Source organism: Rattus norvegicus, chromosome 10 (genome assembly GCF_036323735.1).
Source record: "Rattus norvegicus strain BN/NHsdMcwi chromosome 10, GRCr8, whole genome shotgun sequence".
Lineage (NCBI taxonomy): Eukaryota > Metazoa > Chordata > Mammalia > Rodentia > Muridae > Rattus > Rattus norvegicus.
Window position 1 is genome coordinate 87,976,580 of NC_086028.1, and position 14,331 is coordinate 87,990,910.

At 38.7% G+C, this 14,331-nt stretch overlaps 1 protein-coding gene across 8 annotated transcripts in view; it reads right to left on the minus strand.

Annotated features, from left to right (window-relative positions):
* Gpatch8 (G patch domain containing 8) overlaps positions 1 to 14,331 on the minus strand; it is an 80,350-nt gene that overhangs the window by 44,406 nt on the left and 21,613 nt on the right. For 5 of the 8 annotated variants that reach the window (XM_039087760.2, XM_039087763.2, XM_063269835.1 and 2 more), the window contains exons 3-4: positions 10,071 to 10,088; positions 7,215 to 7,287 (exon numbers count right to left, since the gene is read on the minus strand). Coding sequence is in view for 1 of the 8 variants with exons in the window: in NM_001398883.1 (NP_001385812.1) it covers positions 7,215 to 7,287 (73 nt within the window). In the remaining 7 variants the exon portion in view is untranslated. The remainder of the gene's footprint in view (positions 1 to 7,214; positions 7,288 to 10,070; positions 10,089 to 14,331) is intronic. The other 3 variants (NM_001398883.1, XM_063269838.1, XM_039087766.2) reach the window with 1 other exon arrangement.

Here is a 14,331-nt window from a genome sequence, read left to right on the forward strand (position 1 = left end):
TCTTATTTCCAGCACTTGACCTTAATCCCAACACTTGTGAGGCAGAGGCAGGCAGATCTCTGTGAATTAGAGACCTACCTGGTCTACACGGTGAATTCCACGACAGCCAGGGCTATGTAGAGACACCCTGTATCAAGCACTACCATCCCCACACTACCCCTGCCAGTGCTCAAAAGAAAAAAGAAAAGCGGAAGAAGGAAGAGAGGAGGGAAGAAAGGAAGGAGGGAGGGACAGAAGGAGGGAAGGAAGAAAGGAAGGAGGGAGGGAAGGAATGAAAACAAATGAGGGCTGGGAAGATGGCTCCATGGGTAAAAACAGTAGTTGTGTAAGTCTGACAACCTGAGTTTAAGCCCCAGGACCCACATAAAAAGCCAGGTACAATGGTGGCTACCCGTAATCCTACCATTCCTACTTCAGGATAAGAGGTAGAGACAGGAGAATAACTCAGAAACTCTTGGGCCAGCTAGTTTACAGTATATGCACATCTGGAGGAAAGAAAAGGGGGGGAGGGGTAAGAGGGAGAGGAGGGACTGACTGACTCTGACTTAAAAAGGGGGAAGCAAATAACCAATTCTAACCTCCACATTCATGCCATGGTACTACGTACCTGAGCACACTGTGTACATAACACATGCATATACACACTAATTAAGAAAGAAAGAAAATAGACAAATGTCTAAGTCTAGCAAAATGGCCCAGTGGGAAAAGGCATCAAGGCCCCTGATAAGCTGAGTCTGATCCTAATGACACAATGGTAGAGAAAACCAATTCCCACAAGTTGTCCTCCGACTTCCATATGCATATGACCCACGCATAAGCTATAAACAAATAAATGTACCTTTTTAAACATTTAAAATATCTAACTGTGGCCCACACGCTCAGGAAGCAATGGCAGGAGGACTGACAGGTATGAAGGGATCCTAAGCTACAGAGCAAGATACAATCACAAAAACAAACAACACAACAGGACACTGCTCCTGACCCAAATGAAGCACAAAAGTAACTGAAAATGCTCATTCTCAAGAAGACCAATAGAATATTCAGGATGATCACATTCTTAATTTTGTTCAAGAAATGGACAGCTGGCCACCTCCTACAATCCCAACAAAAACTTGGCTGGCTGAATCATGACTGTTGTGTTGTAAAAAAAAATCCTTTCCCTCTGCAAACCTTCAAAGAGGTCCATGACATGGTTCAGTGGGTAAAGGCACTTGTCGCCAAGCCTTTTCTTGAGTTCAATTTCTAAAACCTACACGGGGAAAGAAGAGAACTGCCTCCTGAAAGTTGCCCTCTGACCTTCACATGTTCACTCATACAGATACTGCCAAACAATCACACAGACATACACATAGATAAAAACAAGGCTTTAAAAAATAAGGGGCTAAGGGCTGGAGAGATGGCTCAGGGGTTAAGAGCACTGGCTCCTCTTCTAGAGGTCCTGAGTTCAATTCCCATCAATCACATGATGGTTCACAGCCACCTGTAATGGGATTCAATGCTTTCTTCTGGTGTGTCTAGACAGCTAAAAAAAAAAGGGGGGGGCGGGACTGGAGAGATCACTCCCCAGTTAAGAGCACTGACTGCTTTCTCCCAGAAGACATAGGTTCAATTCCTTGTCCTACAGCAGGGCTCCCAATCATCTGTAACTACAGTCTCACAGGATCCAATGCCTTCTCGGGGCCTCTGTGAGCACCATGCATACATGTGGTACACAGACATATATGCAGGCAAAACAGCTAGTACATAAAATAATAAAATAAAAATTAACAATAACTTAAGTCACAAAAATATAAGTCATGGTATGGCCCCTGGTCTAAAACAAAACCTTCAAAGGTATCAAATAGTTAAAGGAGGTTGTTTTTTTTGTTTGTTTGTTTTGGTTTTTTTTGGGGGGGGGGGGTTCTGGGAAATAAGCTTAAAAGGCAGAAACAATGTCTTTTTGAGCTAGGGTCTCACTTTGAACTCAAGGTAATATAGGCACTGGCCACCATGCATAGCCAGATAAGCTAGTAGCTCAGTAATGTGTGAGGGTTTCACTGGGCCTGTTAACTTTTCTAGACAAGATGATACCGCAACAGTATCAGACCTCACTCATTTTTCCCAAGACTGCAACTTTTAGTTTGCCATTAAAACAAAGCAGCCAAACCAAGGAAAGCGTAGACCATGAAGCAAAGGAGGTTTCGGCACCACCTCCAGGTTAAACCTAATGAGTGAGATATCTTACAGCAAACCAAGGATTCCACTGCAAAGCTGCAAAAATGTTTTAATTTTTTTTTGAAATGCATCCAGTCTAATGGTCACAAACTACAACTGAAAATCATTCTTGTTTTGTTCTGAATTAAGTATATCCTCTGCTTCTATGATACATAATAGTTCAAAATGTTTCTCACAAGCTGGGTTCTCTCCTGTAGAGGACAGATAACTTTCCTGCATGTCTTTATTTTTACAGTTAACAATTAGTATGTGCCATGTACAATAAGGGTTTAAAAAGCATTTAAAACACTACAATTAACAAAAGGAGAGATCAAATAATAAAATTCAAATGCAAAACTAAATCCAAAAGTATATTCCAACATAAAAAAGTTTATTCTAGAGTCAACACACTTTCTCCTCAACCCTGCCAGTGCCCACTATGGACATGGAAAACCCAAGAAGTAGCCTGCTACCTGTAAAAGCCTTGGATGCGCTGAAACAGTATTCCAATTCTTGACAAAAAAACAAAACAAAAACAAAAACCTACAAAACAAAAACCCTGAGAAGATGAGGTTTAATTTTTAGTAAACGGTTACATACATGTTAAGAGTTATAAATTCAAACCAAGAATGAGAGTTGATAAATGTATAGAATTCACAATAATGTGTGAGTCTAGAATAACATGCACTGAAAGTGTATGATACCAAAAGGGAGTTTTCATTTTTATTAGACTAACAGGGCTTTCTTCTTATATAATTACTTACAGCAAAGACTTATAACAGTAAAAAGAATTTGCTACAGATTACTTAAATGTGCCATTACTATGGTCTATTCTAGGTCAAATTCTATCAACTGGAAAAAGTTACATGACCAAATCTGGCATAATACCTGCACAATGCTGAATGTGATACTAAAAAATAAAGCTATTTACAAAATTAACTTGACCATTAATCTTTAAAAGATTTCTATTTTTATGTATCTGAGGACTCTGTAGTTCATCTTCAGACTGTAGCTGTCTTCAGACACACCAGAAGAGGGCATCAGATCCCATTACAGATGGTTGTGAGCCACCATGTGGTTGCTGGGATTTGAACTCAGGACCTCTGGATGAGTAGTCAGTGCTCTTAACCGCTGAGCCATCTCTCCAGCCCCAAAAGATTTCTGACTAGCTTTAAAAGATTTTTGATTAGCTATTTTTAAAAGATCAACAATGTAAATATATTTATTGTTACTAAACTACACACTTCAAATAGCCAAGTGACACCATCCTAGCCATCACAAAACAAAGTCCAGAGTCAGTCTGAGCTATATAAGTGAGACCCTGTTTCAAAAGAACAAACAAAGTCAGAGATTAAAACAAAAAAGGCCTGGAGTGTAGCTCTGTAATAGAGTGTGGACATGGACAAAGGTATGCAAAATCCCAGGATGGATACTAACATAATAAAACAAAACAAAAGAACGGAGAAAAAAGAGGAGAAAGATGCTATGATAGAACAATTAGTTGTACGTTTTAGCACAAGCAGACTAGAAAAGAGGCAGGGCATGGTGGCAAAAATATGTAATTCTAGCATTTAACAGGCTGAGGCTGCAGGATCATAGTTCAGGGCCAACCTCAGTTATACAGGGAGTTCAAGGCTAGCCTAGGCTAAAAGGAGGTCCTGTTCCGGCCTTATTCCCAGCCCAAAAAGAAGAAAATAAATAAAAAATAAAAGCTGTAATCTCAGCATTCAAGAGTCAGGATGATAATAAGTACAAGATGAAGGCAAGTCAGGGGGGCTGGAGAGATGGCTCAGAGGTTAAGAGCACGGACTGCTCTTCCAGAGGTCCTGAGTTCAATTCCCAGCAATCACATGGTGGTTCACAGCCATCTGTAATGGGATCTGATGCCCTCTTCTGGTGTGCCTGAAGACAGCTACAGTGTACTCATATATAATAAATAAATAAATCTTAAAAAAAAAAAAAAAAGACGTCAGGTCTACACGTCGTTTGAGATCAGCAAGGGCTATGTTACAAGATCCTGTCTCAAAAAATATAGCAAAGCAAAATTAAACTTCAAATAACCTTGTTTGTTTATTTATTTATGTTTTCCCCACCCCCTCCCATCAGAGTTTGTATATATTTGGTTTCCTGAAACTAACTCTGTAGACCAGGCTGGCCTCAAACTCAGATCTGTCTGCTTCTGCCTAAGTGCTGGGAGTAAACACAAGCGCCAAAACTACCCCAGTTATCCCTTACATTTTTGAATAAACATATTTGAGTTATGGTGGGCTTGCAGTGTGCCTGTTACCATGGAGCTGGAGATAGAACCAATAAGCTTGATTCGTGTCTCTAAGAGCTCACTGGGTATGGTACTTCACACCTAGCTAGATTCCCAACACCTGGGAATCAGACCCAAGAGAAACATGGGGGCTTGAGGCTACCCTGAATCACACAGTAATATCTATCTCAGCAAAACATTCTTTTCAAAAAAGTAAAATGGTAAAGAGTATCAAAATTCAACAGTCTTTTTTAAAAACCTTAGATGGATGGGTGGTAGTAGATGTGATCCCAGCACTTAGTGAGTGCAGAGGCAGGCCTATTTCTGAGGCCACCCTGGTCTGTATAAGTATCCATTTACCTAGCCTTTCTGACACTGATGCACTGACGCATGCACGCACGCACGCGCGAGCACACACACACACATGCAGGCTGAAGGGTGCAGCTTAGTGACAGAAGATTTGCATACCATGCATGAAACAAGAGTTGATCCCTGATACCAGAAAAAGAAAAAAACCCACAAAAACACAAAGAGAAAAGAACATACTTCCCTTCCCATGCTCTAATTATAAAATTTCTGACACTCAACATGAATTACTTTTGGATTCAAATGTATCTGCTAACTTATTCAGGTATATAACCCTAACTGGCCTAAAACTTGCTATGTAGTTTAGGCTGGCTACAAACAGAAACTCAGAGATCCACCCACCTCTGCCTCCAGAGTGCTAGAATTAAAGGAATGCACCTAGCCTGTCTTTAATTTTGATTTTGGACTTTTACAAAACCTATGGTCTCTACCATACAAATTGCTCTAAGTAATACAGCATTCTTGCATTTCTGCAGGACATTTGTATGCCACTTGAAAAGTAATTTTAACGGCAGTCAAATGTTTGTATTATCTCTACAAAGGAAAAGGTTAATATTCAAAAAAATTTTTAAAATATATTTACTGATTATCTCCTGTGTGCCATCCCTGAATACAATGTTTAAGTAAATTTTGAGTGTTACAGGATATTTGAACCTTTTTCTACTTAGTGTGTGCACTTAGCACACATCTTTAATCCCAAACAATGAAGGTAAAGTTAATTTGTAGAAGGAAGCACCCATTTGTTTGCAAGGGATATCTCAGTGAGTAGCAAAAAAAAAAAAGGTGACAGATCAGAGAAAGATTTGACAGAGCAGGATATGCCCAACTCTTACCAGAAGAGAGAGGAAAAGGAAGCTACTTAAGGGGGAGACAGGAGGAAGAGAGTGCAATACAAGAATACAGTAGAGTTCATAGAGAGCAGGGCAGTAGGGTTGAGAAGGAGAGGAGGAAGCAGTTTTACAGGGAGAGATAGACTGAAGAGAACAAGCTAGACACAGATAAAGACAGAATGAGCAAGAGAATGAGAATGAGAAATGCCAGATTGAATAAATCAACTGGGAGAGGAGTTTGAGCCACAACAGCTGAGTTGAACCAGCCAGCTAGAGTTCAGAAGGAACTAGAAAGAGTGAGCTTATTCAGCAGCAATATCAGAGGCGAAAATATTCTAGGCCTAGATTATATTGTACAGAGGCTACAAACTTCTAGGACTAGAACTAGTCATAGGTTAGCAGAAGAGGCAGTACGCCTGCCAGACAACAATTGTAACAGGAGAAAGTTACTTTCACATTTGTTTTTTGGGGTTTTTTTTTTTGGTGGTTTTTTATTTTTATTTATTTATTTATTTATTTATTTATTTATTTATTTATTTATTTTATTTATTTTTTTTGTAAGAACTTAAAAGCCAGGATGGTGGTGATTGCCTTCAATCCTAGCACTAGAGAGGCAGCGGCAGGGGATCTCCCAAGTTCAAGGCCAGCCTGGTCTACAGATTGCATTCCAGCACAGCCAGGGCTACGCTACACAAAGAAACCCTATCCCCCCCCCAAAAAAAACAAAACAAACCAAACCAAACCAAAAAAAAAACCCGAAACCCAAAACAAAAAGATGGAATAAAAACTTTAAAAAGGAGAATTTTAAAGGCAGGGATAGGGATGTAGCAGAATGTCTGCCCTATGCATTAGTAAAATACATACATGAAGCCTCCAGTTGAATCCATCTCACCAACAAGCCAAAAGCAGTTTGCTAGGGTTTTGGTTCAGTTTTTGTTGTTTTGGTTTTGTTTGTTTTTCAAGGCAGGGTTTCTCTGTAGAGCCCTGGTATCCTGGAACTGGCTCTGTAAACCAGGCTGGCTTCAAACTCAGATCTGCCCACCTCTGCTTCCCAAATGGTGGAATTAAAAGCATGGGCTGCCACCACCACTACCCAGCTTGGTTTAATTTTTTGAGACAGAGTCTCACCAGGTAGCCCAAGCTGAACTCAAAACTCCTGCCTCCACCTCCCAAATGTTGGAATTACTACCACGTCTACCTGGCAAAAGCAAGTTTTGCTAAGAGAACATAAAGAAAAGCTAACATAAGCTCCTTGTTGTTCACCATTGTCACCTCCATATGCAAAATTCAAACAGGTTGGGTTACCCTACTATGTATAGCCCTGTAAGTTTTAATGACACAGCAACTTATTCTCACCACTTACTGACGAACATGGAGGAAGGTTATACAATGACTTAAGGTTGAAGGAAAAACAGGCTATTCTAGCAGGGAAAAAATGGGAGAAAACCAATACTTGTTTAAAAAGACAACAAATACATCTGGAGACAAGATTTGCTTCATAAACATTTTCTCATTTTTTTTTATTATCATCGTTGTCGTCATCATTTTAGTAAATTTAAAAAACTTACCCTGAAGAGATTTTCCCAATCCCTGGCCCAGCTTCCACCCATGTTTCTGGAGTAAGCGGTGTCCAATATTATCCTGACAGACAGAACAGAGAGACAAACCAAAAATATTCCAATAATATATTCTTCCCTTCCTAGTGACGTTAAAATAGGTGATGAACAAGAGATAATCTACATATACGCATGCAAAAAAGGTGCTAATAAAAGGATAAATGTGCCCAGTAAAAGGGACATTAATGTAAAAAGAAATGCTGGCTAGTATTGTATATGGGAAGAACATATGGGGGAAGGGTTCTTTCTGATAGTGTGCTGGGCAACTTCTGTACAGAACACTTAAAGCAAGGGGGGAGGGGGAGAATCCACTTATAAAGTTTTAAAGCTAACCTTAAAAAGCATAAAAATCAAGGTATTTATACAATCATATCCACCACCTAGACAGCACCACTTTAAGATCTTTTTAAAAATTTTTTAAAGAAAAGAAAAGAAAATCTGCATTGTGCTTAGTTACTTTGTTGATGTTTCAGGCTTTCAGGACATAAAGTAAGCTGTAAGTGTAAGGCTACCCCAGCACGAGAAATGGAGACAACCACCAAATCCAGGCTAGGCTTGATTGGCTTATATATAACATATAAATATAACCAGCATGCAGCCAATATTAAACTGAAAACATTGAGGTTAGTAAAACAAGAAGTTAAATCGAGTAAACAAAAAATAAAATGAGCTCAAGCACAGACTGAGTGATGCATTTCAACGTGTAGTCTAACAAAAACGCTAAGATGTTAGAATGAAACAGGCCTAGCAATAAGTCAACAGTAAAGAACCATTAGTGCATGTGGGGTCAACATACATAATGTCTCATCTGGAACGGTATTTCAATGTAAATCGTATGAAAAGATACCAGAAACAACAATTAAATGTCAGCTACTGTATGAAGAGTCAAGAAATCAAAAACTTCCATAGCCCTCTGCTTACTTCTCTACATTTTTTTTTTCTTTCTTTCGGAGCTGGGGACCGAACCCAGGGCCTTGGGCTTGCTAGGCAAGCGCTCTACCACTAAGCTAAATCCCCAACCCCACTTCTCTACATTTTAAGACTACTGTGAAGTAACAAGTCCAAGCAAAAGAACTACTGAATACTGTGGAGGGTGGGGGTGGCGGTGGGGGATACTATCAATCTAGAAAAGACTGAAAAGCTGGGCTGCAACTCTGAGAAGAGCGGCTGCCTAGCACTCACTAGGCTGAGTCTAATCCCCAGCACCACATACATAATTAAAATAAACCAAAAAATCTTTACTATATAGTCTGTGTAATTTATAACACTAATCTGTCATTTTTGGAATTTTCTTATACCCAAAATAAATTAATAAAGTCTAGTAAACTATCTATCTGTTCTTTCTCTCTTTCATTCTTTCTTTTTTACCTTTTGCTTTCGTTTTTTTTTTTTTTTGGGGGGGGGGTTCTGTGTAGCCCTGGCTGTCCTGAAACTCACTCTATAGACCAGGCTGGTCTAGAGTACACAGAGATCCACCTGCCTCTGCCTCCTGAGTGTGCTGGGATTAAAGATTTGTGGGACCATTTCCAGCCTGTTTTCTTTAAAAAAAAAAAAAAAAATTCTTCCACAGGTTTAAAACAGCATGCAGCTGAGTGGCTGCGAGTTACTGCTGGAGAAATCATAGTATAATCTCTCAGGCAGGGTCTCATTAGCATTGGCTGGTCTTAAGACTTGCTACAGACAGACCAAGGAGGACCTTAAACATTTCATTCTCCTGCCTCTACTTCCCTAGGGCTAAGATTACAGACGTGCATGCTTGTGCCTGGTTTACATAGTGCTGGAGACTGGACCTAAAGCTTCAGGCACGCTAGGCAAGCACTCTACTAACTAAATTGTATCCCTAGCTCCCAAGATACTCTCATGTTTTCCCCCGCCTTGGCCTTCTAATTAAGTAAAGCTTGGATTACATAATTGTACGGAGTTCCAAGGTGTTTTGAAAAAATGAAAGGTGAAGGCAAACAATAAAAGGCTATTTTTAAAACAAAAGGAACTACTGTGATATATGATAGACTCTCACACATACATGGTACAGTAAAAGGGCACTAGAAATTATTTTGCTAAAACTGGAGAGAACTAGAAAAGAAGGCTCTGTGCAACGCCCAGGGATGATGCTCACGTTATTAAACATCACGAAGACTTCACTGGACACTATTGCTGTTCCTTTTCTCTTCTACACTGCTAAGAAAAGCATCATCTCCCCCAATCCTGAGGATCTTACTCTAAAGAACTTCAGTATATATAAAAATTTTAAATTAAAAAACAACAGCAACAACAAAGTTACATGAAAGCAGCGTACAGCAAAATACTTTTATTGTCCTTACTATCAAACAAATTTAGCTACTTTAGTACCTTTGGAAATGACAAGGATAGCGAAATGACTCTTATTAGAGTGTATGCTTGAGCTTGATGTGGGGAACGTTCCTTATAATCCCAGCAGCAAGGAGGCTAAAGCAGGAGGCTCACCTAGGATTCGGTGACAGTCAGAATTAAGAAGTAAGATCTTATCTCAAAAAAATTAAATAACAATTGTAGTTCGTTATTGTTACTCTCTGGCTACACAAATGCTCTGTGTATGGCACAAAGATTTATGTATTAAGTAATGCTGACAAAAATTGTTGTTTCTCCCCCATTTTGTTATCATCTGTTTCTGTTTTGTTTTGTTTTTAAAGAAGTCAATCTTTGGCCACATGAGATGAGACATTATGCTTACTGTGTTATATTATGAATGCACTAAAATAAACAGACAGATGAAGCAGTATGCTATTTCCAAAAGCAGTGCAAGTGGAGTGAAAGCATTTCCATACGAACCTGGCTTTAAAAACTGGGCTGTCAAAAGAACAGTTAAATGTAACACAAAGTAAGAAACTGTCCGATCACTAATGGTCGCTTTATTTTTTTTTTTTGTCTTGTTTTCAATTCACTGCTTGCAAGTAATGTATTTATTAAAGAAGACTAAAGAAGACTGAAGCATAAGTAAAATCACGAGTCAAGAGCAGCTGAGAGATTCAGAGCAGCGTGTTGTGACTGACAACAGTGAAAGGGAGAGCAGATGTTAAAGGAGAACAAAGGAGAGTTTACACATTAGCAGCACTTTTACACCACCACTCAAGAGGCTGGCTGTCACCTTGGAGAAAGCCACTGATATGGAATAATAGTGGCATTGCTCTTCTAAAACCTAATATTAAACTGTTCTTTAACTAAATATACTTTGCTCAATTTCTCTAAGCAGGAGCAGAGAATGGAATGTTCCAGACTATAAACTATTGACCACGCTGCTGAGTCCTTCTGACTAAGACAAAACAGCACACGCATCTCCCCACCAGCCCCTCAAGTAAACGAATAACCGAAGACAACCTAAGCCTCTCCTATCATTTTAAACTATCTGCTTCTGACAGAAAAAGCTGCTGTGTGGCTTGTTACAAACTATTCATTATGATCTCCTACCAAAAAGGAAAAAAAAAAAAAAAAAAAAAGGTGATGGTGGCTAAGATAAAAAAATATGGGGTTGGGGATTTAGCTCAGTGGTAGAGCGCTTGCCTAGCAAGCACAAGGCCCTGGGTTCGGTCCCCAGCTCCGAAAAAAAGAAAAGGAAAAAAAAAAAAAAAAAAAAGGAAAAAAAATTGTATACCTGTACAAATTGTAAAAAACCTGTAAAGTTCTTTTTAATTGGTGTGTGTGTGTGTGTGTGTGTGTGTGTGTGTGTGTGTGTGTGTGTCCGTCCCTGAAGAGGTCAGAAGTGTCGGATACCCTGAAGCTGCAGTTAACAGGCAGCTATGTGCTTCCCTGATGTGAGTGCTGAGAATCAATTGGGTCTTCTGTGAGAATAACACTCATTCTTAACCACTTGGTCATTTCTCCAGCCCACCGTATAAATTAAGAGAGAAGAAAAGAAAAGAAAACAAGAAAAGAGAAAGGAAGGAGGTGAGGCCAGGTGTGGTAGCACATACTTTGAATACAAGGAAAAAAACACTTTTACAATAAAATGACACTTGCCAATCTCTGAACTATAAAAATTTTCACCATCAATAAACAAGGGGCTTGCAGAAAACTAAATATTTTCTTTATTTAGGATTGTGATTTTGTGTTTTCCTATATTAGAGTCCCAAGACAATTTATAATGGTAGATTGATTAAAAACTTAAAGCTCCAACAGGTAATCATGACAAACACAGGAAATGAGCACTAAATAGAACTCTAAGATTGTTATCAATTGGAAAAAAAATCTTAGAAGACTTGGCAATTTTTTTTTACCATTTTTGTCACTGTAATAATTGCAAATTTTTATTTTTTTAAGGTAATAAAAATATAATATATAAGGCCAGGCCTTATAATGACACATGCCTACAATTCCAGCACTTGAGAAAGAAAATCCAACTTATTTACACAGTGAGTTCCAGGACCACAGAGTAAGAGAAAGCCAGGCATGATGGCTCACCCCTTTAATTCCAGCAGGTGGATCTCTGTGAGTTTGAGGTCAGCATAATGAGTTACAGGACACCCAGAGCAACATAATAGAGAGATCGTTCTCAGAGAGAGAGAGAGAGAGAGAGAGAGAGAGACAGAGAGAGAGAGAGAGAGAGAATGAATGTCGTGTGCCTACAATCTCAGTGGTAAGAAGAGGAAGGAGGTTCAGAGCCCAGGATAATCTTCTGGGTCTGAAGCCAGTAATGACTGGAAGAAACTCTGTCTTGACAAACAACAAAACAGCCCGGTGTGGTGGTTCACACCTGAGATTCTAGCACTCGAGGGTTAAAGCAGGATTGTCATGTGTCCACAGCCATCTTAAGTTACATACTGGCGGGTTGGGGATTTAGCTCAGTGGTAGAGCGCTTGCCTAGGAAGCGCAAGGCCCTGGGTTCGGTCCCCAGCTCCGAAAAAAAGAACCAAAAAAAAAAAAAAAAAAAAAGTTACATACTGGCATCGAAGCCAAACTGGGCAATAGGGAGACCCTATCTCCCCTTCCCAAAAAAAGTTAATATCTACTATCTACACATAGATGTAATTTGAGTTTCAAATATTTCATAGAAACAAAAATTAATCTTTTAGTCTTTTCAAACAATGTACAATAGATGAAGACTCGTGGTAGTAACAGGACAGATTATTTTCAATTTAAATGTACATGCAAGAATTACAAGGAGGGGGCTGGAAAGATGGCTTGGCAGTTAAGAGCAGTGGCTGCCTTCCAAAGGTCCCGAGTTCAATTCCCAGCAACCACGTGGTAGCTCACCACAATCTGCAATGGGATCCGATGCCCTCTTCTGGTGTCTGAAGACAGCTACAGAGTACTCCTCTACATAAAACAAGAATTACAAGACTATTTCTATTTTAAACTAAGAAATAAGGCAAATGAAATGTTCTTAAGGAGGATACAGAAAGACAATATTCTGTCTGACTCAGGGTTTCAGAGTTGTTCAAAATGGCAGCTTTATGATCTTCAGCTGAAAATGAAATCCTACTGCATTCAAATGAAGCTGAACTGAAAACTCTTTTGCGGGGAAGGAAGTATGATTACCCCAATTGACTTGTTCTGGCTTTCTATTTCTAAATTCAAAAGTAAATTAAAATTCTGAAGTACCGACATGTGTTCGTATCTATTATGTTAGAGTTTTTAAATGGGAGGATCTTCAAATGAAGAAGTGCTCTATAACCACCAATATGTTGAAAATGTAATACCAATGCTAGAAAAACGAACAAAATCTCAATAACTATTCTAGCTGGTCCCCAGCATTCTTATCTATCATTGAACTCGTATAAACCTCAGGAACTGCTCTCTGCTCCATGTAACTATACACCACTCCAGGAACTAGGATCATTGGGCAACAGCACCACAGCACATGCCAAAACACAGATAAAAATGTATTTTATTGCAAGGGCTGACTACAAGTTTTGATACTAGAAAACAGAACCTCTTTTCTCAAGAGAAAACCACTTCAGATACATCGGTGACTAGATGATTATCAATCCCACACTCAGTTTTCTTTTAGTTGACAACCGGATTTAATTTATATGATTTAGCCCATTCTCAGTAGGTCAAAAATGCTAAGTCTCTTGAGTGGGTTGTAAGCTTGCTGATTGTGTATTAGAGACTCTATAAGCAAGAACCAACGCTACCAGGTGAACCCATGCAAAGAACAAATCTGTAAAAATTCCCCAAACAAAAAAAATCTATAGCTCACTACAGATGACAATGAAGACTAGAGAGAAAAGCCATATAGTAATGCTACACCATTCAGCTCCAAGAAGCAGACTGTTTGTTGTGCAGTCCACAGAAGGTCACTGCTAAGAGTCAGATCAGCAGGCTCACAGAGTTACATTTTGGAACTAGTGGAGTCCACAGATCTACACAGATATGCAACATAACAATACTCCAGGTATACATGTACTAATAAATCCCTACATGAGGTAGACTAAACACTAGCAACTAGATATTTGGAAAACTCAGCACTAACTTTTAAAACCCACTCAACCTGACAACTCCTAAAGTCAGGATTCTATCAGTCAGTTAGAATTAAAAAGCAACTAATCTGGTGGAAAGCTGTGCTTCCAACTGTACCAATAACAGCATTTTTTCCAAGTCTATGATGCAGGCATTTTTTTCTTTTGTTCAACTTCATTATCCCATCTGATTTATCAGCTTCAAACTAAAATAAAATTCATAAAAAATCCTATGTCCTAAATTGTACTAACTGATTCTTGTAATTACAACAGAATCTAAGACTGGGCTATAGCTTTGATTACATTTAGTTTTCCCAATATTTTAAATGTATAGAGGTCATAACTGTGCTTTGAATGTTAAAATCTCATAACTAACAACTTTTAAAGTTGAAACTAAAAAAGTTGTTTGCAGTAAGGAAAAACTGTTTTGTTCTTTTACTATAATTCAGATAATCAATTTTAACTGCCAATTCTAATTCAATTTCCTTAGAAAATATTTTACTCTTGACCAAAAGGATACTTTGGTAGTTGAAATAAAAGAAAACAAAACTTTACAGCAAATATTAGAGTACTTTTTCAATCTTGTTTTTTTTTATGAATTTTGTACTTTATAAATTTTGTTTTTAACATTTGCC